General features: G+C 39.5%; 1 protein-coding gene across 1 annotated transcript in view; it reads left to right on the forward strand.

Moving 5' to 3' along the window:
• Window positions 1–5,031: 5,031 nt before the first annotated feature.
• LRP12 (LDL receptor related protein 12) overlaps window positions 5,032–25,934 on the forward strand; it is a 49,776-nt gene continuing 28,873 nt past the window's right edge. The window contains exon 1 of the mRNA XM_058035699.1: window positions 5,032–5,187. Within this exon, the coding sequence (XP_057891682.1) occupies window positions 5,109–5,187 (79 nt within the window). The 5' untranslated portion in view covers window positions 5,032–5,108. The remainder of the gene's footprint in view (window positions 5,188–25,934) is intronic.

Below are 25,934 nucleotides of genomic sequence, written 5' to 3' on the forward strand. Positions count from 1 at the left end.
AAGAATGAAGATAGCACCACCCTTGTTGATCTTTGCCTGTCATTTAGGTCCACATTGTCACAGTAAGAGTTAAGCTGCTTTACTTAACTGTAAGGAATGCACTAAAGCAGTTTTAATACCAGTGGTGTTACCATGTTGTACTTATCTAAGCAATAGGTTATATGGTGTAATTGCAGGCTGAATTAGGTCACACTTTGTCACATGGCTTATTCCAAATTGATGTTACCTCTGTTTGATTGTCCTTTCAGGAGCAGCAATGTACTTCAATAAATGAATAAGTTTGGGCAACATTTCCAGAACTGTTTAAAACTACAAAATTAGGCAATTGCAATTCATGCAGCATATGACAGAAGTTCTATAACTGTCAGAGAAACTACAGAATTTATAACCACAATTCATGATTTATTCTGCATTGTTAGATAAACAAAAACCAGTAATAAAAATATTTAAAGTATAATATCTGATACATATAAGAGAGACAGTCCAGATTTGGATGATGGGCAAAGAAAACCCAACTACTGTCGTGTTAGGGAGATGAAGTACTTTTAACTGAAGTAAAAATTTTGTAGATAGTTCTTAAAACTTGTTTGTACAAAAATCCCTTTCTCCTGAGGGAGATGCAGCTACTTTGTTTAGCTTCTAGGCAAAGAGCTTACAAACTGTCTACAAATAGGTCCTCAGTCCAGAAAGCATGGAAAAGGAGCAGTGTCCTACTCCAAGTGCTCTGCAGTGGTTTGAAGAAACAAACGTGAATCCCAGAAGCAGCTAGCGGAGTAGAAGTGCTTAAACTAATGTGCCCTACAGAATTAGTTTGGGTGGGTGCAAGCTACAAGGATGCAGCCACACTGTCACTGTCTCCAGGCACACTTCATTTGCTCTTAGCTGAACTATATTTGGACTACTTGCACTGCTGAATGTACAGCATGTCCTGTGTCTGTAGAGTCCTTAGCAAAATGGGACCCTGCTCTTGACTGACCTCTAGAATGCACAAGTGATACTAATAATAAATACCAGGGAAATAAATGATGACTTAACACATTTGATATATTTCCCCCAGTATGAAAGAGCAATATGAATATGTACACCAGCACACTGTAAGCAGATTCTGAAGTATGCTATATATTTTTAGCACAATGGCCTTGCTCCAGACATTTCTGACAACATCTCTACTGTCTTTCATCATTTTGCAGTGGAGTTATGTAGGGTACTCTAGATTTGAGGTAGCTGTGGTCTGGTGTTAAAATTAAAGTTGTATAAAAATATAGTTTAGTAGCACCCTTTAGACAACTGCTTTGCAAACAATCATTTGTTAGAAAAAATAAATGACTGAATAGATGGCACAAATAACTTTTGTCCCAATGTTCATATGTTGTGCTGCAAAATAAACAAGTCTAGAGGAGAAATTCAGTTCCTCTGCTGCCTATTTTCTATGCTTTACTGTTTATAAATAATTTGTTTTATAAAAACTAATAAGAATATTTAGAATTCCATTGCTGTCCCTCTTATGATAAACTTCTGCAAAAAAACAGAAGTAAATTCAAGTAAATTCAGATGTGATACAGGGCTCACCAAAAATTTAAATACTAGTACTGATTACAGCAATATTTCTTTTGGCTTCATGTAAAGGGAAGTTATGGGACAGAAAATAATGAGATTGCTAAAAGAAGAATACTATTACTTTATTTAGCTGAGATCTAGTCAACATCTTAAATTTTCCTCATTCTCACTGTGTATTAAAATGTTGCTGAGAGGTTCCAACCAGGAGTTGGCATTAGGGAAACACTGTAAGATCTTCTCCAATTTTACACACAGTCAGAGCAGGAATAGAGAGAAAGGAATTAAATGTGGAGTAGTTTTACAATGGGCCATAAAAATGCTGTTAAATCTGTGGGTAGCATTTGCTAACACCATAATCTGAACTGGGAGAATTGATGAGGAAAAGGAAAAAAGAGCAAGGATGGCCAAAAGGAAGTGCATTTAGCAGGAAGTAAAATGTAACTGAAGTGACTATACCTAACCGATCAGTAAAAACATAATAATGTTGCAAAGAAAAGTACAGGAGGAAAAAAAATCATATGCTGATATTGTCAGTGCCTGATAATTCTTGCTGAAGCTGCCTCAGTAACTTCATGTGCCAACCTAAAGCATCAGACAGAAGAATAACTGCCTGTAACAGCAATCTTGATTTGGTTCAAGGTGAAGCATGTGTGCTTTCTTTTATCTTCACCTGCCTTCAAATACAAAAGAAAGATGCTGTCAACATCTGTGCCAGCATTAAAAATTATTCCTAGTAATAAACTTCTATTAGTCATCTTCAGATAACAGTACAGAGAAAAATCCAAACAAAAATGCAGCCATGATTAGAATTTCATGTACATAAAGTTATGACTGTGATTTACAACATACTTTTCAGGCACAGGAGTAATGATATTCTCCCAAAACATCAAAGAGATTAAGAAAGCTCTCAGCAGAGACCAAAAAGAGTAGCAAAAAAAATGCCAAAAATTAATAAGACTTTTTATTTGGCTAGGAAAGAAGTTTGTAGATGTGGTGGACCTTCTAAGGGTGTTGTGTGAGTAATGTTGGTGACATCCTGAGTGTTTTATCAGGACTACTAACATATTTTCTTCCCTGGACTTGGAAGATACAGCTCATCTCATATGCAGGCAAACAGTTCCTGCAGTTCTGTTGTTTTTTTTCTTTAGATGATCATTTTGGTATCTCACCATTAATTTGGCAAGCTCATTTAGTACTGTACTGAGGCAAGGCTATTTTGCATATTAGTCTTCACTCTGCATCTTTAAGAAGGATGTTGGAATTAAGCCCCTGATGCCAGGGGTGGATGCTCTGCTCTCTGTCATGAATGATCAACCTGGGTACATGGTAAAGCGCAGCCACTTGTTTGTGGAGTAGGCTGAAAGAAGTTTTGCCAACAGAGATATTTGAGTTGTTTGGAATTGCATTTATTCTTAAAAGATAATTAGTGTTGTCTTCTTTTTTATGCAACTAAAATCTATGGAAAGAGAATCATATCACACACCTGTTTCAGCTGTAATTACTGTGGAAGGGTTAGAAGTCCCTGCATGTTCATAGGTTTTGTGTGGTGTCTGTTCATAAAAGCAGTAATGCCTCTCTCAGAAGCTACAGACCAGACCTCCTGAGCATCCCTTCAGTGCACCCTTGTTAATAATTTAAAATAAATAAGAAATGGGATAGAGGGCATGAAATAAAGACTACCTGAGGTTTCACTGAAGTAGTTAGCCAGACTTGTGAGTAAAAAGAAACCTAAAAGATTGTTGATCAAGCTGCTGTGAATGCTTTACATATTTTTATAAAACTATAGGCTGTGTATTCTTCTTCCATGAAATGCTAATTTTGTGTGCAAATTCACGGCTTTGGAGAGATGAACACTCATATGTTCAAACAGTGAGTAAAGGCCAATGTACTGAAGACCAATCCATTAAGAACTGTTAAATGCAATGATGCCACCTCAGGGTGTTTCTGGACCACAACTTCCCAGACTTGGAAAGAATTCATGCTTGGCTGGTTTCCCTTCCTTCCTTCATGACAATTATTGATGCTGAATTTTCATCCCAATGCTCACCCTTGAACAAACATCTCCTCCTTTTCAAATGAGACATCCCCCAACATATTTCTCTTCCTTCCCAAATAGATGGGGATTTGGAAACAAATGCAGGAGAAATCACAGAACAATAAATGAAGGAAAGTGACATCAAGTTGTGACAGAAAAAGTTACTGTGTACTAGGAAACATTTCTTCACAGAAAGGCTTGTCAGGCACTGTAACAGGCAAGTAATTGACTCTCCATTCCTGGAGATATTTAAAGGATTTGTAGATGTGGCATGTGGGCACGTGGTTTAGTAGTGGACTTGGCAATGCTATATTTACAGTTGAACTCAATGATTTTAAGGGTGTTTTCCAACCAAAATGATTTCATGATTCTATAAAAAATTGCGATGAATGAGAAGAATAGCATAGAGTGCTCTCCATAGCAATGACCACTTGTGGAGCAAGAACTCCGGTCTGACTCAACACGTCTGCTTTCAAGGTGTAGTTGTAAAGCCTTACCAAAGTAAGTTTTGCTTTCCTCAGGAATGGCAATACTTTGTTATTCCAAAAATATGGTTCTAGTGGAACAGGGTCAATAAACACTTCTCATGGTCTGCAACAGGCATGGCAAAATTAAAGCAAAAAATCAAAACTGCGCTGTGAATCCCACTTGCTTTTGACAACAGGTAACTATGCAGCAGGAAAACAGGAACTGTAATCGAACAGGAAGTGTCACAAGGAATTTATATGGGGTCCATAATTTTGCATGTACAGTTGTGCTTTTTGTGCTCCCACGGTAATTTTTCGGTCTCACTGCTGAAATGCAGATTTGGAGGTCAGAAGCACAGCAGCCGCCAGCTGCCAGAGTACTCCTGTGCTTTACAGACTGCGCTTGGATCCAGGCAGTTTTAGTCAGGGCGGAGAGCCAGGGCACTCAAACACGCACTGGGGTGTCCCGTGTGGGCCGGGGATCGGGGCTGCTCAGCCGCCGGCACATTCACCCTCCCTCCTCCGGATGCGGCCCCAGCCCCGGCGGCTGGCGGCGGCTGCTTCGCTGGGACGGGGCGGGCCAAAACTCGGCGGCGGCTGTCCCGACGGGGTGGGAGGGGAGGGAGGAGGTGCCGAAGGAGGAGCCGGAGGAGCGGGCAGGGCGGTGCTAAACCGAGCGCCGCGGCTCGGGGCCGCCCCCGCCGTCTGGGGGCGAGGCTCCGCCCCGCTCGCCCGCCCGGCCCGCGGCTGCCGGGAGCGGCTCCATGCGCTCGTGCCGGCAGTGCGCAGCCGCGGCGGAGCCCAGCCGGGAGGAGGAAGCGGCGCGCGGGGAGGGAGGCCGAGGCCGGCGGCGGTGGCGGCTCATGGCTCGGCGGACGGGCGGGCGGCCGAGGCGTGCGGGCCGCTAGCGCTCCCCGAGGCGGCGGCTCCGGCGGGCGAGGGGGCGAGGCGCCGCCGGCCCCTCCTGCGGCGGCGGCAGCTCCGGCTCCGTGTCGGGGGCGCGGCGGTGGCAGCTCCGGCTCCGCGCCGCCTCCCCGCGGGCGGGTGTTATGGCCCCTTGGGGGAGCGCAGAGGGCTCCCCGGCTTGGAGGTCAGCGCAACTCCTGCTCCTCGTCGTCTCCTGCTGCGGTAGGTACCGGGCAGTGACGCCGCCCGTCCGCCGCCGGCTCGCGGGCCGGGAGGCGGCCGCGGGGGAGGGGGAACAAAGCGGCCTTTCTCCCGGCCGGCCGCCGCGGGGTCCCTGGAGCCGCTCAGGACCGCCGGCACGGCCGGCTGCTGTCCCCGTACTTCCCTTCTCTGCCCCCAGCCCCGTCTCCTTCTTCGAACTCGACTGCTCCAAAATACGCTCCGGGGGTTTTTGTTTGTTTTGTTTGGGGGTTTTTGTTGTTAATTTATTTAATTATTTATTATTTGTGGGGATGGACGGAAATCTCCTCTGGGAAGTCCTTTAAACTGCGGCCGGGATTCTGGGATTTGGCCCAGCTGCCCTGGGCTTGCTCTCCCGCAGATGTGCGGTGCCGGGAACTCCGGAGTTGGCGCGGGGCCGCACAAACAAGCCAGCCCCAAATCCTCTGAGTCACGAGTAATCGCTGCCTGTGGATAATAGGGATGGATGCTTGGGAGATGTTCCACGTCCGGCCGGGGCGGACGAGGCCTGGTGTCGGGGGCAGGGCGGCCCCTCCGGGCCGCGGAGTCGGGGGCTGGCACTGGTGATGAGTTTGTGACACATCAGCACAGGCCTGCAAGACCTTCCAGGGACCTTTGCTTCTGCTCAGCCTACCCGCAGTTCATGCCCGAAGAGGATTTCATTCCTGGATATAAACCCATCTTTAAAGCAGAACTGCTAATGAAAAATATTTGTGTAAATGTACTGAGGTTGGTTTTTACAGTGTAAAGGTGGCCCAGTAACACATGACGGATCAAAAACACAGATGCTTGACAAAGAGAGTCGTCTCATGTTTTCTCAGGGAGTTGTGTTTGTTTTATGAAGTGGAGCATAGGTTGTGTCCGTGGGCCTCCAGCAGGAGAAGCAGCCTTTGGCACAGAGCTGGGCATGTGCCTTGCCCTGAGGAGGACAGCAGCAAGGGCCCTGCTTCAGCAGTTCCTGAAGTAGATGCCTTTGCCCTAAACAAACGATTGAACATCAGAAATTGGAATCTCTTTCACTGTTAAAAAAGCAAGCTGGTATTTGGAACATCAAGATATTTCAGATTTGCCTTTGCAAAGTGTTATGTCCAGGACGTGCCTGTGCTGTAACAATCAGTCCAAACTCTAAAAATGTAGATGTACTACATAATCTTGTAGGATTGTTTCCCATTTCATATTTACATGAGCAGAAGAGTAAGGAAGGTTTCTTCAGACAGAGCTACAGCTATGCCAGTACCTGTAACCAAATAGATAAACTGGTAAAGTTTAATTTTTGAGTGGGTATATTTGCATGAACAAAGTGGGGTACTGACTAGTCTTAAATGCATATTAAGTAAAGCAAAAGAATTTCATGTCAAAAGGTAAATTACAAACACAACTGAAAAGGAGTTAGCTAATGGTGGAGCAGGAAGTGGTAGCAAAAATCTCAAGTTTCGATATATTAAGCTGTTCTTCTGTTTGCAGAGTTAATGTACTTAAAAAATTAATTCCTGTGAAAAGATTTTTTATCAAACTCAGTGTTCTGGTTTTATTATATTCATCACAGAATTGAAATTAAAAGTCAAAATTATAAGTGTGATATTCCTCATCAGCCTGATCTAAGTAAAAAGTTTCAAACTGTGATACTGTAACTTAGGTGTTACTGTCAGCGTTTCCCTTACAAAAACTTAAATCACAAGCATAATCTTTGGTTAGAGAAAAACCAACCAAATTAAATTTTTTTCTGGATAACGCTATTCACAGACCTTTAATCAAGACTTTTGAAAGTTCAGCCAAGAAGGCTTCATAAGTTTCTTCTGCCTTGCTAAGAAACACATCACCATCCATTAGTGCCACTGCCAGGAAGGAGAAGGTGCTTCTGATTTTGATCAGCATACTGTGTCACTTCATCCTCATGAGGAATTAGTTTCTCTTAACAGGTTTTGTTTAAAATGTCCTAAATTCTTCACTGCTCAAAGGAAAGGAGCTTTAACGTCCCTAGGCTATAGTATCTGAAACAAAAGCAAGCATTTATTGTGTAGCTTTCTCTAGCTTTCACTTTGATTTCAGCCATTTATTTATTTTGAGAGAAAAAAGTGAGACTGGGAGCTATATCCTATTAAAGCATTTTGACTTCCTGTACAACTGCTTTTTGCTCTTCCAAACTGATTTAGTATTGACATGAATTTGATCAAGACTGCTGTCAGCATAGCTCTGGACTGTAATGTTGATGCTGGGCAGAGCCTTGCAGGTATCATTATGTTAAGGCTTTGAATGCAGTAGGCAGTACCCAAGGTAAATTCATGCCTGGGAAAGCAATGGTGCATCACTTCAGTTGCCTTCCATTATGTAGTTGCACAGCTAAAATGTCTAGAATTTTCTGCTAATTAAAATACTAAATTCACCAAGGTTGTTATGTGGGCATTGAGCTCTCCAGAGAATGTTTCTGTTTCCCTGTAGTTGGTGAATTTTTCAAACCTTCTTTCTGATGATGACTGTAATTATAAAAATTTGAGAAGGAGGAATACTGATGAGTGAAATATTGGAATAGCACTGACTAACAAGAATTACAGCTTGGTAGGGCATTGGGCAACAGTATTTTTTTGGTTTATATTTCCAGCCTTCCTGTTGGCCTTGAGAGTTTTATATCCAAGAAGTAATTGATTTTATGTGTCTCTATATAATCCTGGCCTAGCTTTTACTGGGACAAATATTAAGGCATTTCTGCTTATCTCAAAGGCCATAACAGTTATCTGAGTTTAAAATAGAACCATATGTTGTGCAAGTAATTATTTTAGGGGAAAAAATACTGCTTTAGAAATCAGTCCTGTTCTTGAGGGAAGTATTTTTCAAACCAAAGTTCCATGATTGATCAGCTGTAAATTAAGTAAATCTTGGAATCATAGAATCGTGTAGGTTAGAATAGACCTTCAAGATCATAGAATCCAACTGCAAATCCAGCACTGCCAAGTCCATCACTAAACCACGTCCCTGAATGACACATCTACATGTGTTTGAAGTACCTCCAGGCATGCTCATCTTATTTCTTGTTTTTGCTGTAACACGAGCTTCAGTTAGAGAATTGAATTTGTAATGTTACCACTTTGTTTGATTTTTATTTAATTCTTGACAGGATGGTGGTTCATATCTGATTGTACTGTGATGGGGCACTTTCAGGACCAGTTTGTGAGGGATTGGTGTTCAGAGCAGAGGCTGAGTTATGAAAACTCTCTTAGCTGGTATAGTGCAGAAGTTAGGACATGCCTTCCTTTGGAATTGAGTCTGGAAACATGGATATTTGGCTTCTTCAGCTTTCTGGAAATTCAAATTTTATATAGTCTTGACTGTATTTGTCACCCAGATATATTAATTTGAATTTCTGTCACACTGAGCAGAAGACTACGGGCAATTTCTATAAAGTTTTGTACAGTTGGTAGCAGTCAGTGCAGCGGTACAGTAGATGAATCTCCCTGCTTCTGACTTCCAGGTGTAAATGTTAGTCAAAAAAATATTTTCAGTAGTAGGACAGGGACACTAAAAGAGTTCCAAGGTAGAAATGGCATCAGAGAAGGTCAGTCTTAATTATCCTTATCTCTAGGTTGGTCTTTGGTTTGGTGGGTTCCCTTGGAAGCACTAATGACTGAACATTAGTAGAGATCATAAAGGAATTATTCCCCAAAATTGTGATTGAAACAATGTTTTATGTTAGACTACTGAGACTACAGTGCTACTGATATTATTTTACTCTGTTAAAGAAAAACACCTATATCAGTTTTAAAACATTTAATTTTGGATTAGAACCATTCCAGGTTTCTGTACTACAGATGTTGCTGAAAGGGATAACTATACTGTGTATATAACTCATACTTCATTTGGTTCTTAGGGAAGACCAAATTCTTCTTAGGAAGAAGTAGAATTGTCATAAAAGTTCACTTGTCAGGACCCAAACTTTACTTGCGTGTCAGTTTGCTAATGATGGTGTGAAAGAGGAAGAATAAATAGTTTTTTGGGTTCATTCACCTTGTTTGAAATAACAGCTTGAATCATGTAAGCAATTAAAGTCTGCCAGCCAGTTTATTCAATTTTCTAAAGAAGTTGAACTCTAAAGCCAGAACAGACTGTCCTAAAGGAATCACTTGACTTAATAAATTATTATATCTTAAACTCTTGACTTTCAGTCTTTAGTGATATTTTGTGATATACTGAACAGATATTTTGCTAAGCTGTAAATCTTATTATTGGCAAAACCACTGCATTTAATTTATTAGAACAGTTTTGTAGTCTTTTAAGAGAACATGTCCTAATTTTAACACTGTAGAAATTTATGTTGTCTAATAAGTTAATCATATGTCAACTTGTTCAAGTATGTACACATTCAACTGACTGTTCAGAGCCAATATTGCATCTATAATCAAAATGTCTGTGAGGTCATGTGGATAATATTTAAAGCAACTTTCATTCAAGGGGAGAAAAAAACCCCATATCCTAAACAACTTCATAGCAAAAAGTTTGAAAATTGAATATAAGGTAGTCGGTGTAATTGTTATTATGCAGTAAATGAGAATACTGTCAGCCAGAGAAAGAGCAGAGGTGTACTTGTAACCAGAATCATGACAGAAGCCATCTGACTCCATTCCTGTCATCAGAGCAGAGCATGTAATGAGGATGGCTTTTTCATCTGTTCTGTCACTGCTAGGAGAGGAAGAGCTCTACTGCATTGGTGTTGGAAGGACCCTACAGGTGAACTTATTTGATTCATTTACTTCAGTCACTGCTGTTTTAATACCAAATAGATGTAAATTGTATCAGTATTATTTTCAACTAAGCACTAAATATTTATTGTTTTGTACTTGGTCTGGCTAAAACTTAAAATCATTGTTGTGATTTGTTAGCAGATCTCAAATTTTTAAAATTTGTGCCTTTGGTATATTAGGTACATTCCTTCACACAAAATATACCTTTGACCAAATTCCTCAAGTTTCCCAAGGTGTAGACATTATTTCCATACTGACTAAGTATTATTCACTAATTTCCTTACAGGTTTTTGAAAAATTCATGGGTACTGTTTGTACTGTGTAAATAGTGTGGTTTTGTTTACTTAGATGTCTCTGCATTTTCTAGTTTTAGTGTTCCATTTATACTGTCCCAGATAGTTAATGATTATGTTAAAATACTGGAACAGCTGAGATATCTAGCTAGGCAGTAATTGAGAGAGTGTGATTTGTTGACACCCTGGGATGTTTTTAGCTTGTATGCATTTCAGAATTACTAGCTGTGGTGTTTTTGCAGTGCCAGTTATTACTTGAGGTGTTTGCTGGTTGGCAAAATTGAGCCTCCATAGTTTACATGGTTTTAAGAAAACACTGAGTACCAGTGCATTGGGTACTAAAAATTTTGGTTGTAGATTTGAGTTCCTGTGTTTATCCCCTCAGTAGAAATAAATGCTCAGACTGGTTTATAGCAGGCTGTATGATACCATACTCTGAAGTATTGTGAAGTATTTGTGTTGTTCTGTGTTACTTTTTTGTTCCCTATGCTTGATTTTTTGATGCAGTTGTTACTTCACTGATGATTCATTATGCAGAGCTTTACAATTGCTTTGAAATATACACTATTGATTCTTGTGAGTATCTAAGTTAAAACTACTGAATTCAGCATAATTGGCAGATCAGTGCAAATGCTTCAAAAACGCCCTAATCTAAGTTGTGGTTTGGACTTGTTTCTCTGAACAGCTGCTTTAAATTAGGACATACTGTTAACTTTTGATACCTTGTAATTATGGTAGTGGTGTCTTCTTATCAAGGCTAGCATATTTAATAGCTATGTACTAGATTTTTTTCCCTGCTATTCTATTTGACACTGAATTTTAGGTTATGAGGGAATTTCTGTATATCTTTCTCAGCTATTTAGTGAGGAGCAACTTTTTGTAACTAGTCAGGAAGTTAGCAAGCAAAATTAGAGCCTCCCCAAAATTAAGAAAGCTTACAAGTAGAGCATGTTTTAAAGGGGGGAAGGGAGTCACACAAACCAGTTTGGTTTAGTACCTTGAATCAAGGTGGTCTCTCACTTAAGCATCTTGTGAGTTTTGGTACTTACAGAACTTTCCCAGGTACATTTATTTGGTCACGGAAATTTTGTTGTGCAAGAAAGCTCAATGTGGTTACACTCAGTAAATCATAAATTCCGCAAAGCAATGAAAGTGAACTAGTGAACTTAGTGAACTGTCCTGGACACTGTTTCTCTGTGAGGGGAAAGTACATTTGAACTATATACATTGAAACTGCATGTTTCACCCATGTGATTGTGTGTGATTCATGACTACCCTTTGCTTAACCTTGCAGGTGTTTCCTCTGCGAAGTGGAAGCCCCTGGGACTGGCTGTGGGTAACCAGAGCAGACATGCAAAGTCAGTTGTAGCCATATAACAGTAGAGTGATCCTCTAACAAGCAGTGTGAGCGCACTTTGGCACCTAGTAAAAGTGTCTGTAATGAAGTTCCTTGTATTTAAAAGTTAAGAAAAAATTAGTCTGCTAGAGAGTCCTGTATCTTGGTTTTATTACTCCAGCTTTGTATGCATGTATTGGGAGATAGAGAGAAGTCCCTCTGTAAGTACAGAAGGATTGTGAGAATAGTTACTTTGTGGAAAAAATAATATTTTCTTCTAATTTATATCTAGTGTTACTAGAAATAATTTTGTTCTAGTCAATAGTGTATCTTGAAAATTTAATGATCCTACTCATTTAAGGAGCTGCTTCTTTAGAAAGAACTTTTCAATAACTGAAGGCAAGCAGTGTACCACAGAAAAATGAAATCTTGTTTGATGTGCCTTGTAGTGAGAAGGCACACACATTCATATGCTCTGACTTCTAGATTTTAGCTGTATATGAATTTTAATAAGACTTTGCTTAATATCTTTTTTCCTACACTTCACAAAGAGTATTATCATTCAATGAATTAGTATTCTCTGGTAGGGTGTTTTCCTTCTAGAAAATTGTATGGAATAGCTCAAATAAAAGCTTCCATTAGGGATATTGTAGTAACTAGGGCTGAGATAATGAATACATCACATGCAGTAAACAAATCCATGTATATGTGCTTCTCTTATCACATAGATTTAAGTGGAGAATTTAACCTTCCCTTTCTTTATTTCCTGCACATAGAATTCAACAGAGTAATTTTCAAACAGAGATTCATTTTAGAGTCCTAATTAAGGTGGGTTTTTTGTTTGTAATATTGTTGTATTTACTTATAGTAAATACAACAATATTACAAACAAAAAAAGCACCTTCATTTTACCAAAGAATTGCATTTTTCCATTTGCTGTCTTCTAGAGAAGTGCTTAGGGAGAGTGCAGAGGGATTTAACTCAAAATGTGTGTTTAAACAACTTTGAAATATTTGTAGCTGGACTTGAGAGAATACATATTTCATTTTTTCCGATTTTTAGTTTTTTAAAGGTATGGAGGAAGAACATATGTCCTTTCCATGATCTAAACATCAGTTAAAGTTACCTGAGAGAGATGTCTACTCCTGAGTCAGGAAGATGAATGACATCAGACACATGACTCTTGATCACAGCAACTTGCAGCTGGAAGCACTGACGGGGATGGATTTGGGTGATTGTATAATTAGCAGAAATAGCTTCCTTGTCAGGGCACCTCCCATTTGTCATGTTTCCTATCTAAAGGTACTGAACAACCAGTCAGTTCCATGGCTAAAGTTCAGCTGGTGTCTGTGGTTGGAGAGATTCATGATGACAGAGGAGCTGGCATGGCAAGGGAGGGAAAGATTGGGATATCTTGTTAAGGCACATTCACAGCTAAAGGTGGCAGAAATGTTTTTCAGAGTGGAATAGGAGGCCAAGATGTCTACAAGAACAGCTGTTTTGTAAGAGGTTGGGCAAATAGAGGGAAGGAAAGGAACCATTCTTTTATTTTGAGGGTATTATGGTGCCTGAGTGAGCATCTAATCAGTCTAAAAGGTTACTCTTATGGGCAAGGAAAGAAAAGGTTTTGAATGCAGAAAGAGCTTGGAAATTGCTTGAGATCTTGATCTCTGGCTGTCCAAGTATTCTCAGGCAGAGGGGTATTACAGGAACATTAGATTCCTGCATTTGACCTGTAGTTTAGCAAATAAGTGAATAAACAACTAGTAGAGATCTTTGAACATTTTGTAATTCAGCGAATGGTTTTTGTCAATATTTTTAAGCTTCCATTTTTGTGATCCCTTTTCTGGCTGATACTGGCATTTGGCATTTCTGCACTCCAGCAGCTTTACTGGAGGATGTGCCTGGGAGCTGCATGTTTATAGAGTCCAGCTACTAATAACCTACCTCCCTGTTGTTGCTCATCCAGCTAATGCTGTTTCCAGTGCCTGTTGCCTAGGTGTCATGTAGTTTGTCTCACTTCAATTCCAGATTTTAAATTATCTGTTGTGTCTGTCATCTATGCATACAGTAACAAAGCCTCAGTGGATTCACAGTTCTCATGCACATGACAATCCAATATACCACAGCTGAGAGATAATGTTACTAACCTCTTTTTAGGTCCTCAATACTAGCTTTCCAGTTTTCCTCATCTGTTGTGGAAATGTGGGATAGTACAGAGGCCGTTTGCCTTTACACTGTAGATGAGTAAGGCCTGAGGGAAAGAACTATCCCTTTGTTGTCTTGCCATACTGAGGAACAGAGTCCACTTTCCCCACTGTCAGTTGGAATTGCAAAGCTTGTGTGTAGAGCTGTAGTGGGCTGATTCTGACTGAATACCAGGCACCCACAAAAGCCACTCTTTAGCTCCCTTCTTCAACTGGACAGGGTAGAGAATGTATAACAAAGGGCTGATGGGTTGAGATAAGGTCCTTAAGAGAGCTCACTCACCATATATGGTCATAGACCCAACAGACTCGAGTGAGAGATATTAACTGCATTTAACAAAATTAGAGCAGGAAAATGAGAAGTAAAAACAGACCTTAAAACACCGTCCCCTACCCTTCCCTCTTTATTAGCTCTACCTCGTCTCAACCAGTGGCACAGGGAGGCAGGGAATAGGGCTTAGGTCAGTTCATCCCAGTTCATGCCTGCTGCTGCTCAGGGAGAGGAGTCCTCCTTCTGCCTCAGGGTAGGTCTCCTTGCACGAGAGACAGTTCTCTGTGAACTTCTCCACTTCTCCACAGGCAATAGTGGGAACTGCTGCATCATGGGCCATTCTTCATTGGGGTGCAGTCCTTAAAGAGCTGCCTACTCCAGCCTGGATTCCCCACAGGGTCACAAGTCCTAGCAGGAAACCTTCTCCAGTGTGAGCTTCTCTCTTCATGGCATTGCAGATCCCTGGCAGGAGCCTGCTCCAGCATGGGCCTCCCATGGTGTCACAGACTCCTCTGAACATCCACCTGCTGCAGTGTGGGTCTCCTCCACCAGTGCAGGTGGATCTCTGCATCCCTGTGCTCCTCCATGGGCTGCAGGGACGCAGCTGCCTCACCACGGGCTGGCTGCACCGTGATCTGCTGAGGAATCTCCCGGCTCTCCTGGACACAGTGCAAGCTTCCAGCAGATCTTGTGGAAAGCCAACTGCTGTAACCACCCCCCTGCTACCAAAACCTGGCCATGTAAACCCAATATGGGTGCTTTCAAGGTTCATGAAGAGTTTTCCTGGAATAAGCCATCCTAATCGTGCAGATTAGTAGGAGCAGCAGTGCAACTGTCCTACAAAATGATGACATCCTTGAAGTCAAATCTGCCCAGAGAGTAAAGTCAAAGTCATTGCTGGGGGGTTGAGAGACATCCCTCACTCCTAGAGAACAGAAAGTTTTATTGGTGCTTGATAGTGACTTTTTTTGAATTAATATCTTGAAATATTCAGCTGTACATCAGTCTTAAAATGTTAAGTAACAGCATGGGAGCCAGGAATATGTATGTGAAAATTAAGTTAATAGGTCTGTGTTTGACTTCCTTTCACTAGTTTTCTGAAACCATCTGTATTTTGAAGCTTTGCAAAGGAGGTCTATCTGAGTTGAAAGTGTTGGTCATGAAGGAATTCGGCATAAAATATAAAAGCTTTCAGAAATGATTGATGATTAAAATAAAGCTAAGTTTAAGTTTTTAATCTCAAGTCTTACTGACCATACTGCACATTTGAGAGCCAATAAAGTGCTTTAAGTATCTATTTTGAAATAAATGTGCAGTTTCTCAGGCATGTGTGTTGCTCAGCTAAAATGATCACATCAAACAATTTTTTTGAGGGAGATGAGTTACTGTGGTTGCAAGGAGGTCTGAACTAGCTTTAAACTTGTTTGAATGTGGTGTATAAATTACTGAACATAAGGATCATGGCGTTAGATTCTTACTAAGCAACTCCTTTATGCCTGTACAGAAATACATTGTACTTTGATGTATTTTTGAAGGGTCCTGATGATACTTAAATTTATTTAGACAGGTAATCAGAGTTTGATTTGCACTTTAGAGTTCCATTGTCCTGGGAGTGCTTTTCTCCCAGATCTGGAAATCTGCTCTTAAACAGGAATGATATGTACTTAAATTAGCAATATACTTCATTATATAAAGGCAGATAAATAGGAATTTGAACATGTAGGCATTATGTCTGACATTGATCTTGTACTTGTCACCATACTGTGTCACATTTTTTGCTATTTTAAAATACAGTGCCTCCCTTTAAAAAGGCTGTAGGAGCAAGTGCTGAATTTTGTTATCAGGTTGGCTTTTAATAGAGTGAAATGTATGTAAAATGAAAGTATTTTTTTACCCTTTATTTTACAGCTGAATTAATGCATTGAAACCTGCTCTCCCAGCTACATTTCCTAAAAAGGAAAGCCATAGCTGTTGGAACCTTAGAACTGTTCAGATGCAGAATAAAGTATCACCTGTTGTGGCATTCAAAAAACCCAAAGCATTTGTGACACCTGTACAGTGGTGAGGACAAAGGCCAACAGAAATGCCATCAGTGTGGCTGCCTTTAGGCACAGTAAGCCTAACCAGTTACCTTCTGGGGACTGAACCAGCTCAAGTACTTCGAATGAATACACAAATGTCTTGAGAAATCACATTGTCTTGTTGCCCTAACGCTGATAATGGCAGATTCCATCTGAAAGTTACCATGTAATGTCAGTGCTGAGCCTCTGAGTACTTCTGTAGATGATCCAGAAAGAAAAGGGGATAAATAGTCAAGTCGATAACAATCAGAGTGAAGTATGAACAGTGTAAGAATTTGCAAGTATGCTGTCTTCACAACATCGGCTTTATCACAAATAAGCCTTACTCTTCAGTTTTGTAATCTCTATCAACTTGAAATTTCTCCCTAATTTTAGAAAGTTGTGTATATATCTACCATCAATAACAGATAAAGAATGAAAAACTCTGGTACAATGAAATATTCCATGTTTTCTTTATACTTGTTTCCCAGAACTGAACCTCTTCTTGAGATACCCTTTTTGTTTCTCAAAGAGCCAACACACAGCAAAGCCAATGCCCTTAAACTGTGATTTACTATTGTTATTCATTAGACAAAGTTACCAGTAAGGAATTGTAAGGGATGTAATCTGCTTTCATCAATGCAAAAGTGTAACAATGCTTTTCATGTGCATTGAAAAGACTACATCCAAAAGAATACAACTGCCTGTCAAGTTTGGTAAATGGTATTAACATAAGAAAGTAATGTATTTTTCACTTAGCTCTTTTTCCAAAGCATTCTTCATCTCTTTCTTCAAAAAAACACTCTTTTTTTTCTTTTTTTTTTTTTTTGTCTTACACAGGTTGAATGAGTGTCCCAACAAATGGCTGTTGTTTCTTTCCCTAGCTGGCTGTTAACTTCTCATGTGATCTCTCTTTATAAAGGAGTATGTATGTACCTAGTGGTGACTTGCTGGTACTGAGCTTTCTTCTCAAAAACAGGCTTACTCCAAAAGCATGCTGTAAACTTCACTTACATGTGAATTTACTGTGCTCCAAGATGTGACAGAGTTGGTAGTAAACCTTCAGTAAATATTTTTGTTTTGATATATTCTTTGCATAATCTTCTAAAAGCCCTTTACTATCTAAATAAAGTTTAATTATTAAGATAGACTAATACTGACAGTATTCCTGTAAAGTATGTTGAGCAAGGTAAAAACTGAAGCACAGAAAATAAGTAGCTGTTTCATGGTTGTGCGTGCATAGAGTTTGTTACTCCACATCTCTGATCCTGCACTGATTCTGTGCAAGTGAACCAGGGAATCTTGATTTGGTGTAATTTAAGGCAGAGTCGGTGTGGGAAAAGACAGGCTTATTAAAGGAATGCGAGGCAACGGGAGCATGACTTAATGATCTGAACTCCTCTGCAGAGAAGTCTCAATTCTCAGTGTAGGAAGATTAGTCTGGCCCTTAGACGGAAGATAGAGAATGAAGAGTTGTCCTAAATTATTTAAATGCCAACAGCATCCTTCTGGGAAATACCCAGTTGCTGAGTTTTGTTATGGAAGTGGAAATAGGTTACTTTCAGAGCAGTGTCTGTTCTACTTTATTTAAAACTCCAGCTCTTATCCTTGTCTGGTTTTACAGTTGTTACTAACAACTGATTTCCTCTCATCTGCTTGTTAGAAACACAGTCTATTGTATAGTTCAGCTGTGTTTAAGTGAGTGCATGCAGAGTGCTTTAAGAGTTCTAGTGATGATCTGCTGCTGCCGCTTAAAGAGCTCCTTCAGACCACATACATTTTCTTGGAAGCAGAGGTAGAACTTTCTTTATCATGGCTTAGTGTATTCTTTGTGGAATCTGTTACACTTAGTAACAAATCAACAATGAATCCCTATATGTTGGAATACATATAGAAATGTTTTGCCAAACGTAGAAATAGTCCAAAGTGTTTGGAAGTTGTAGGGAGTGTGCCGATATGCACAGCTGAGTGATCCACAGGAAGTGAAGCTTGAATTGATAGTTAAATTGTTGGGTAACAGTGAATATTCTCAGATTAAACAACTGAAGTGTCTCTTGGAGGATGAGGTGAACTGGATGGACAAAGGAGCAAGCAGTTATTACGTAACTTGACATTCAGTCGTCTGGTGTTTATCAGAATTCTGCTTGTCAGGGTTATCCACAGAGAGAGTTAATTTTTTTTTAACATTATCCTATATATTTTAATAAGTTCTTTTTAGGAAGCTGGATTGCAGAAAGAAATGGTTGTTTTAAAATACCCTTAGGAAGTTAATGACTTGTGTAAACAAGTAGTGAGAATGTTTTTTGATCAAAAAAAGCATAGATCTGAACAGCTTGTGTCAAAGAGGTGAGGTGTACTCGGTGTAGGGATAGCATACTGGAAGGTAATTATAAATATGAATGTAAGGGTATGTGGTGATAAGCATTTTGGAAATACCTGTTAGATGGCATTCTCTTCTCCAAGGTGTTCATTCCTCTTACTATGTTTAAACCTCACTTCCTATTTGTGCTTTAGTCGTTGGAAGCCTGCCCTAGAGCAAATGTGTGCGTGTTTGTGTGTGTGTGTTTGTTATTCCTGGCTGCCTGCTTCCCCCCCTCTGCCTCCCCCCGAGGAACTGATGGTTTGGTATGGTTTTTCAGAACACTGCAGAATGGTGCTCTTTGGTTTTCCCAGTGCTCGTCCCCAGTAGGCAAGTTTCTTTGAACCTCCTTTCCTAGTTCTGCTGGTGGGATAGGCATGTGGGTGAGCCTGAGAACAGGAGTATTAGAAATGGGCAGCCTCGTGCTGGCCTTGTTGAAGCTGAGGGAGATGATATGGTTCCAAGTATGGCTGTGTTTCAGTGAAAGGAGGAAGCTTATTTCTTTGTCATTCATCTCCATAGGCTTTTCCGTGAAAAAGGGAGAGTGGGCCAATTCACACCTCTGTAAACCCATTTCAGCTATCTGACTCCTGAAAACCTCTTTGCTCTTTTGAATTGCAGTGAAATTGCCTCTAAAACATGATGGTTCAGTGTGCAATGTACCACCATATTTGAGTTAATTTGGCTCTGAGATAAACATGTAACATGAATTTTATAGATGTTTCCAATTCTTTGCAAAGCACTTTGATAGAAATTATGGTTCTGCTGCCCAGGACTACATGGATGTAGTTGACAGACAGATGGGAATATCTGCGCATATTTAAGAAGGAAATCTGGATGTAGTTCAAATTTCATGTTACAGAAAAGAATGAAAGATTCTTGAAGGCTTAGAGCTGCTGTAATATAATAAAATTTGAGGGTTTGTGGCCAATAAAATGTGAGACTTTCTCTTACCAACTACTGAGAGTAGGCACAGAAAGTGCCTTTAGGGTCATACAAACAAGCCTTCATTTGTAAGCGGTGTCATCTGTGAGTAATTGTGATCCTTAAGTTTCTATGACAAATACTTGCTATGTAAAAAGCCAAAACCAGAATCCATATAACAAATTACTTGTGTGTCTACTTTAACACAGTTAGAGATTTTCAGGGGTAATTTGTGAGTCTCAGGAATGTAGTTTGATAGTGGAAAATTACGTACTTAAGTGTTTTGAAACAGTCTTTGTTGTGTTCTCTTCAACCGATGTTAGGTATACTATGGCTGTCTTGAGCTTGAGCGGTACTCTACTGAACTGCAGTAGAGTACAGCTCAAACTGTCTATCTAGTCAGATGCTTATCTAGCTCTACAGAAAGGATTTTATTTTTCTTTATTTTGCAGTTGTGGAGTCGTACTATGCAACACTGATGTTTGTAGTGACTAATAATAGAAGATTATATTTATCTTTTCTAACTACTGGGAACCCCCATGGCAAGAGGCTGCGGTACCCTACAGTCCTGTGCAATAAGAGAAACAGTATTCTGGCAGTCAGAAGTGCACTTGTTTCTAGTGCATGTAAAGGTGGTAACGTTAACTGTGCTTATCTTAGAATTACTGTATTAGAAGTGTTTTCACGTACTCTCTCTTGTCTCTGTTACTACCTCCAGGACAATTAATGTAATTCAGGATTTCCAAACGTTTCATGAAGGGGACAAGCCTTTCGCTTTGGTGCTCAGAATTTTGTACTTTGTTCTCAGTGACTTGGGAGAGAGCGGGAAGGTGAAGCGCAATGAAGGGATGGTTGTTAGTACAGGATAGCTGTGTGTCAGTTCTGTTTCACTTGGTTTTACTCTGCTGTTGTTCTGTATTTCTTTAGTCCCAATAGCTTTATCACTTATGAACATTACTCAAGGCTAGTCATTCTTTCCTTTGTGCTTCCCATCACCTGGGTAGTTCTGTCCATGGGAAACACAAAGTCATCATATGTGCTTCCTGTAAAGCACAGTGATTTGATTATGTTTTGGAACATGGTGGGCTGAGATTTCCAGTTTTTACAGAGCAATGAGGGCTGTGGAGCAAGAGTTGTTTTTCTTGTTTGTGCAGTTCCTGACACAATAAAGCTATAATAATGAGAAAAGCTTATTTGTAATGTTACAGGAAAAATAGCCATGCAGTGATATGTTACTGTATCATGAGCCAAGTAAAGAAGACTCCAAATTTATCACAAATTTATTTTGAAAATTTATTTCTAAGATACTCCATGGTGTTTGAAATAAAACAAGTGTACTCATGCTCGTGTGAGGTACAGCACCAGCATTATTCTTGCGGGACAAGAATCACAGGATTTATAGCAAATAGCATGGAAGGGAAGGAGGAAGAAAGGAAAAGATCTTTTCAAAGAGAGGGAGAGAATTTGGGTCTTAGTGATATGCATTTATTTGTCTATTGATTTAAAATTTTTTTGAATACATATAGACAGTTTCTAGACTTAAAAAATTATCCATGAGGCTCTCAGGACTTTCCTGTTTGGAATCAATGACTTGAATTAATGCAGTAGCTGTAGTGGAGTTTTCTCAAACAAGAATATAGATCTTGCATAAAACACTGGAGACAAAATAATTTTTACTAAATCATAAATTTTATTGGCCATTTCCCTTATCATGTTTGCTTTGATGGATCAAGTCTATTTGAAAAAAAGAATCTAAAAATATCAATGGTGCCCTGTACAGAATACTTTCATGGGTGCTGAGTGTATCCATTTAAGTATGTGCACACATGTTAATGTTAGGAGTATGCTTTAGCAATTTCAAGATCTGATTCTTATTTAAAGAAACTACTAATCTGGGTAAAATCATGTCTTGCAGGCCATCTATCTTCTATTAATGTCTTGTCTTTTTTTACTCGTTGCGATTCACAGTAGGTTTTGAGGAATGCAGTATGTTATGACCATCAAGTTGTAGCAAGTTCATCTCTAATTCTTCCTGAGTCCTGAGGATATTTAATAAGCAGCACTGTTTAGACAACTCTAGAAAGTTAATGTAGCTAATTAATAACCTTTCCTATCGTAGCAATTGAAATTTCCCAGTGGACATTGTTAGAGCAAGAACGGTGTCAATTCAATGGCTTTTCCGTAGCGAGAACAGAAGCTCCTGTGGTTACCTTTAAACTCAGTGACATCTCCACTTCTGTCTGCTGTAACCAGAGTAGATCAAATAGCTCGTAATAAATAATGAAATTAATTTTGCACAAGGTTGTTTGCATGCGATTAACAAAAAGTATTGTTTCACACATGTTGAAGTGACAGGGAAAAAAGGTGCACTGCCTTAGATGCAGTGCACCCCCTTTCCCCCTTTGGTTGTGCTTTTTCACACGGGGTGCACAATGGGTGCAGAGTTACACTGTGCAATGTTACTTCTACATTTTAATTAGTTCAGTGAAGCATTAACAAGGGACCAAGAGTATGTCTTGTGTTACTGGAAGGTAGCTGGGCAGACAGCGTGACACTTGGTTTAAGTTCAGTTTCAGTGTCAATAGGTGTGTGGGGTCTAAAACCTCCAGGTACCACACTATGCATAAACAAGTCTGCACAAGTCTTTGCAAGGTCTGTAATTTCAGTGAACTTTTTCATACATTAAAGGAAACTAATTTTTTTAAGAACTTTACAGTGCTTTTTAATTCTATCAGTAAGAAAACAAAACACATTAAAAAGTATAAAAAGTTGTCAAAATCAAAGTTCTATTTCTAGTAATAATAGGAAGAAGGAAAGAAAACAGTTTTATCTTTCAGATGAGGATATTTTTCTTAGATGCAATAAACATGCAGTGTTTTTATGATTTTTATATTTGATATATGTGCAAAATGTGCTGTAAATATACTGTTGCTTCATTGCCCTTCCTAGTAAACTGCTTGCTTTCAAGTCACTTATGTCACTACATTCATCTGGATGTGTTGCAGTTAATTCTAACTTATTGTTACTGTCATAAAGGTGGAGTTAAAGCTCAGCAGAACTATACTACTGATTCCAGTATTCCCTGGTTTGCTCAGGCCAATGTTCCAAAAAGAATATAGCAGATCTGGAAATTACGGTTTGATTTCTCAATCCCCTATTTTTGCCTCTATCAGAACTATGAAATTTTCTCCTTGATCTCTGTCTGGATTGTGATATCTTCGACTTTCTGCTGAATAAAGGCTTGAAATAAATTGATGTTGTAACTTTATTTTATTAATCCAGTTAGCATTCTGGATATTGAAACCATTATTCTCTAGATGTATCTTAGGCCTTTTTTTTTTTTTGGCACATGACATGTAGGCTCACTAGTAAATGTGCAGCAGTAGAGCAGTGTTTTCCTTCTTTTCAAAAACCCTTGTGATTCTCCCCCACCCTCCAATATCAAGTACTCCTACACTATTTCAGTCTTTTTTGGAAAAAAAAAATCAGTTGTAAATCTGAGTCATGCTGTAGTCTGGAACCAGAAGCTTGGATGTTTTGTGGGTTCCTGGTAGAGATTCATGGAGTAATAGGAGATTATATTCAACCTTATAAGTTTTTGATGGTTGCAGTTATTATTTATGAATAATGATTTAATTTCTTCTGTTAGCATTTTTTCAGGATGGCACAGGCCCAAATTTTGAGAGGAGAAGAGGATAACCAGCAGTATTTTATTTCAAGAATATAGGACCTGATGAAGTCCTGCTGTTAGCATCTAACTTGGGACAGAGTAGTGAAATCTTCTTTTTGTTTGTATATGGTTATGGGGTTTTGATTTTAATTTTTTAAAATACAATGCACCAGCTTTACATAGCTTGTGTGCTAGCATTTGTTCCTGTACTTACAAAGAGTCAAGATGACAAATAATTTAGCATGATGTAAAAACAAAACCAATTTTTTTCACTGCAGCCGTAATTTAAAGAAACCAGTAGGGAAAAGTACGAAGCATGTGAAGAGTATGAATCAAATTTGCATTGCTCTTCTTTCTACTGTATAAGCACTGTGCAGCCCACACATCAAAATTTTCCCCTAGTCTGGCACTTCTCAAATATGACGTATTTTAAATTCTGAAATGGGGTTTTAGAAAAGGATAGCTATAGCCATTGAACACGTACAAGTGGGCTAAGCAGTTCTTTCATAACTGTGTTTTAATACTTTCAATAGCTGTTTAAAATAGCTAGAAACTTGGGATTTTTCTATTTTTTTAAGTAATATAGCAGTGGAAGTTTCCAAATAGGAGGGCAAAGTGTTAGATTCAAATTAGTGATAGGGTCTAATCAGTTAAGAATAGGCTTCTAACCCTCATAATGGACATAACTCATTTAAGGATGGGTAGGCAGTATGGTCTCTCTAGCTTCCCCTGCTAGTTTGGATCTATCCCTTCTCCTCTGATTTCCTCACTTTTTTCATTGAGATTTAGTTGTAATTTAGGTGACTGAATTCACTGTTTGAATTGTTTGATTTTGGTTTGGTAATCTGGTTTTTTTTCTACTCTGTCTGATGCAAAGTTAGATTACCACCTGAGAACATGTACAACCTTCAGGCAGTGGTCAGTCAGGTAACCTCCCTTATACCTGGCAGGGCAGAAGTAGGGTAGGGTGTGACATGAATAGAACTACTTATGTACTTTAAATCAGGAATCTTGTTGAAGCTGAGCCAGTGTCTCTGCTAGATTTTCAATTTCCACTGCTTGCTGCCAAGTATATTAGAGCTGCCTATAAATAGTTTGTGGAATTTTTGACTGAGAATAAAAAATAATGTCAGGTTCTTTTCTGTCCGTGCCTTTTAAAACAACAACTGAGCAGCTTTAACTATTTTGTTTTGGGTTTTTTTTTTTTGTTCTGAAACTTTCACACAAAAATCCCTCAGTCAAATCAGTGTAGCTGCTACTTTAAAAGTATGTATTTTAATGGTAGCAGACTCAAAATACAAAGAAGAGTGGAAAGTGACTTAGACACAATAATGTGAATCATTTGTAGACTGCAGCGTCTTCCAAACATTTGCTTGATGTTTCCTGATGGTGCTTTGGGCTCTATTTTGAGACTCAAGCATCATCTGGATGGCAGCATGTATGTGAAATTTGTATTATGCTAACATCACAGATGATAGGGAATTTTATACAATTTTTTATGTGTGTTGCAATGGCATTCACAACTGGTGTAATATTGGTGAATAATGTATGCAGTGCCTAGTGAATCCAGAATGAGAACTTGTGTAGCTTACACTGAACGGCTGTAGAGGCTGAGCTTATTCCTGAAATTGAGGTGGAGCCTTCCTGCAGCTGTGGTGAGTAGAGGACATGCTTGGGGTTTGTCTTGGTGCATCCCACGGCCTGGCAAGAGGGGATTTGAGGAGCAAAACAAGTTATGCTGAAGACACAAGTTTGTGCTGTATATGTTTCTAAAGGGTTTTTCTTGGACTAGGTCTAGTGTGGCCCAGAAACCTCAGTATCCATTACAAATAGGAGCATATTCTCTAAAAGAAATCCAGTTTACTGATTCCAGGGCCCCAGTGTAATGTGCATGAAAGAACAGGAAGTGGAGCAGATCAGGACATTCAGAAACATGTCCCTTACCTGAAACAAAATACTAATGTAGACAAATCCCACGTTCATGCCATAAAACTATCAGAAATAAAGAATGTATTATGTTTTGGTAGAGAAGCTAATAGATTTGTAATTTGTAAATTCAAAGCATTTACTGATGTACAAACTTAGATTTTTAGAGTATGGATTGTAATAGTCAATTTTTGAAGAAAGAATGCAGACTTTTTTTAGATTTGGAGGTAATTACAATGCTAAAAAACGTGAAAGTAGGAGGACATTTGTCTTTGTAGATTTTTAGTTCAGTGTTACAAATTGAATATCATCATAGAATGGCCTGTGCTATTAAAGGACCATCTATTTCACCTACTGTAGGCAGGGACTTTCCACTAGACCAGGTTGCTTTAGGCCCCATCCAACATGACCCTGAACACTTCCAGGGATGGGGCATTTTTATGGGGAGAATACATCTCTGTTCTTCACCAGCCTCACAGCAAAGAATTTCCTCCTGGTATCCAAACTAAGCCTGCTCTCTTTTGGTGTAGTCATTCCCCTTGTCCTGTCACTGCAGGCCCTCTCCAGCTCTCCTGTAGGCCAACTTTAGGCACTGAAGTAACCACAGCTCTCACTCAGCCTTTCCTCACAGGAGAGGTGCTCCAGCCCTCTGATCACCTTTGTGGCCCTATTTATGGCAATAAAAGTAGATGTGATGTTCATTCAAGTGCTGATTAACTTTTGAGCTTAGGCTTTTTAGAGCAAATGTGGATTTGGAAGCTTCATGACTGTTTTATTCACCAAAAATAAATTTAAGACCTGTTTTTCAAAAGTGTCATGCAACTAAATGTTGTACAAAAAGTTCCTTGGAGAAAAGGAAAGGACAAGGTGAGAGAGTGATTAATAGAAGACAGTGTTAGACAAGTTTTGAATGTACAGTGCAGACTTTCAGCAGCACCATTCCTATTATT

Source organism: Melospiza georgiana, chromosome 1 (genome assembly GCF_028018845.1).
Source record: "Melospiza georgiana isolate bMelGeo1 chromosome 1, bMelGeo1.pri, whole genome shotgun sequence".
Taxonomy (NCBI): Eukaryota; Metazoa; Chordata; class Aves; order Passeriformes; family Passerellidae; genus Melospiza; species Melospiza georgiana.